The sequence below is a fragment of the Quercus lobata genome, chromosome 10 (genome assembly GCF_001633185.2).
Source record: "Quercus lobata isolate SW786 chromosome 10, ValleyOak3.0 Primary Assembly, whole genome shotgun sequence".
In the NCBI taxonomy this organism is placed as follows: domain Eukaryota; kingdom Viridiplantae; phylum Streptophyta; class Magnoliopsida; order Fagales; family Fagaceae; genus Quercus; species Quercus lobata.
The window spans coordinates 61,888,355-61,891,083 of record NC_044913.1 but is presented as its reverse complement, the minus strand read 5'-3'; the positions used below and the strand labels follow the sequence as shown (position 1 = coordinate 61,891,083).

At 38.8% G+C, this 2,729-nt stretch overlaps 1 protein-coding gene across 1 annotated transcript; it reads right to left on the bottom strand.

Moving 5' to 3' along the window:
* Nucleotides 1-653: 653 nt before the first annotated feature.
* Nucleotides 654-2,100, bottom strand: LOC115965152. The gene is made up of 2 exons (XM_031084341.1): nt 1,890-2,100; nt 654-1,759 (listed from the first exon to the last, which is right to left on the bottom strand). The coding sequence occupies exons 1-2, from the start codon at nt 2,098-2,100 to the stop codon at nt 654-656; spliced, it is 1,317 nt and encodes a 438-aa protein (XP_030940201.1).
* Nucleotides 2,101-2,729: the final 629 nt, after the last annotated feature.

Here is a 2,729-nt window from a genome sequence, read left to right as displayed (position 1 = left end):
GTCGAAGATTAGAATGCACATAGAACAAATCTTCAGCGCGTGCAGGAGCCATTTTGTTTCTTTTTAAGGAATGAATGAATTTGTATGTGCTCCAATTCCTCTCAGCACATGAGGATGAACAAGGTTGTCCAAGAAGTTTAAAGGCAAGGGATTGAAGAGTTGGAAATGCAGAGCCATGGTATTGCCACCAAACCAAAGGTAGTAAGTCCCACCTATCTGTCAAGGCATCTGGTGAAGGAAACCTCCCTCCTGAAAATGAAGCAAACTCACACTTCACCGCCTTTAATTCACTCTCATCTTCAAAGTATCAATCCAAACACTTGCTCATTTCCATAGAAATTTCATGATCCCGATGTGGCGAGATGCGTTTTGGATTCTCCGAAAGCCATTCAATGGAGTAATACCTAGTTAAAGAGTAAAAAACAAATATAGATGAAACATGTGTTTTACTAGAACAGGGAACTAAGGAAAATAGAAAATAAATGTACTTACTTAGGATTTAAGGAATGAGCCAAGCAATGTAGTGGTGTACAATTTTTAGTCCATCGATCAATGAGTATATCATACACCACACTCCAAAATGAGCTATACTCATCATCTTCCAAGCCTTTGTGCCGATATATTGCTGTCTTCACCTTCTCTATCATTGAATCTCACATCTCATACACAAGATGAAGACAAGGCTTATCTGTGTCGGCTACTCGTAACATATCATAAATAGGTGCTGTGAATTCAAGGATATAGTCAACTTTATCCCACCAAAGATCACTTAGAATCATATCTTTCACCTTTACAGCTTTTCCAACATCATCCTCCCTATCCTCCCTATAAGAAGCCCATTGCTCACTAATAGCCATGGCTTGAAGGCATCTTTTTATCAACTTCAACATTTTCAGCATTACAACAATTGAAGCAAATCTAGTATCAGCAACTTGGAGCAATTTTAATGGACTAAATTCATTAAACATTGCCAACCTCATTGAATGGTTCATAATAAAAACACGTATGAAAGATGCATCATCAGCAATACGTGTAATCGAACTACATTCCTCATATGTAACTTCATTCTTTTCAGTGTTTTTTGCTGCACAAATATTCTTCAAAACTAGATTGAGAGTGTGGACAACACAGGGTGTCCAAAATATTTTAGGATACTCACCTTCAATAAGAGCTCCAGCAGATTTCATCACATTAGCATTATCAGTGATGACTTGGACAACTTTTTCATGTCCAATCTCTTTTATAGCATCCTTTAACACCCCAGCAATATAATGTTTGTCTTTGAACTCACCTGACCCATCAATTGCCTTTACAAACACCGGACCCCCATCTGATACAGCCATAATATTAATAAGAGGCCTTCTTTGTGGATCTGACCATCCATCAGAAACTATGCTTACACCATTTTCAAGCCAAGAATCCTTAATTGGTTTCAAGAGTCTTTCAACATGAGCTCTTTTTTTTTGCAAAAGTGTTGTTCTCAAGGCATTATATCCAGGAGGAACATAACCTGGGATGTTATGGGTAGCAGCATATGCATAGAAATTACGATAATATGGGTTCCTTGCAAAGTTAAATGGAAGCCCACCAGTGTAAAAAATCCTAGCAATTCTACTATCCAATTCATATCTAGTAGTATTCTGGAATGCTTTCTCAATAGGAGAAATCCCAGCCACCTTCCTCCTCTTACCATCAACCGGATTTGTACTATCACTCCCTTCCTGTCTCCGAAATGGGGAAATAGGTATAGGCCCACGGCCTGGGATAGGTGGGGGGTAAGGGAATTCGACTTCTCTGTTCACTCTCTAACTTATCCTTCTCAACTTGATCATGCATTTGCTGCATTTCCAACCTATGGCTCGGTGTCACATTAGGACATGCTTTAATACCTTTATTAGCAATTTTTAATAAATGAGTCTTAACCCTAGAATAGGATCCCAAATAAACCACACCACAATAGTTGCACTTAAAGTATGTGTTTCCCCCTTTTTTAATGGCAGCACCCGGTGGTTTTTCTACTTTAGTCACATACTGCCAAAGAGGACATTCAGCATTTGGCACTTCTTGAGATGAAGTTTCTGTGCTAGTAACTTCATCCATTGCAAATTTAATAGATTCAATTTAACCTACAAATAATAACTATTAAGTATTATGTATTAACTAAATAAATTAATAATAAATCAAACCCAAGTTCTCAGATTCACAAAACAGATTCACAATGAGTAATAACTAATAAGTACTAACTTAACTATTAAGTATTAACTAAATAAAACTAAGATTGAAAACTAAGACTCTAAGATTCACAAATCAGTATCACATATTCACAAATCACAAATCATTGAAATCAAAGATCAAACTAAGATTGAAAGGTACCTGAGTTAAGAATGCGTGAGAGAGAGTTGAAGAAAGAATGAGTTGAAGAACAGAGTCACAGCAAGCAGCCAAGCAGAGACAGAGGCAGAGAACTAATGAGAGTGAGAAACGAGTGAGCCTTCAGTAGGGTTTAGTATTTTGCTTAAACGGTGCGTTCTGCCCTTTTTTTTTTTTTTTTTATTTCGGTCCTATCGGCCGTTTCGACCTGAATCAGCGGTTTCGGCCGATATCTGCCGATACGACCCGAGTCGGCCCGATTCAGCTCGAATCGGCCCGAGTCGGAGCCGCGTCGGCACGAGTCGACTAAAAAATCGACATTGCCACGTGGCATGACTCGGTCGGACGCGGCCGGACAC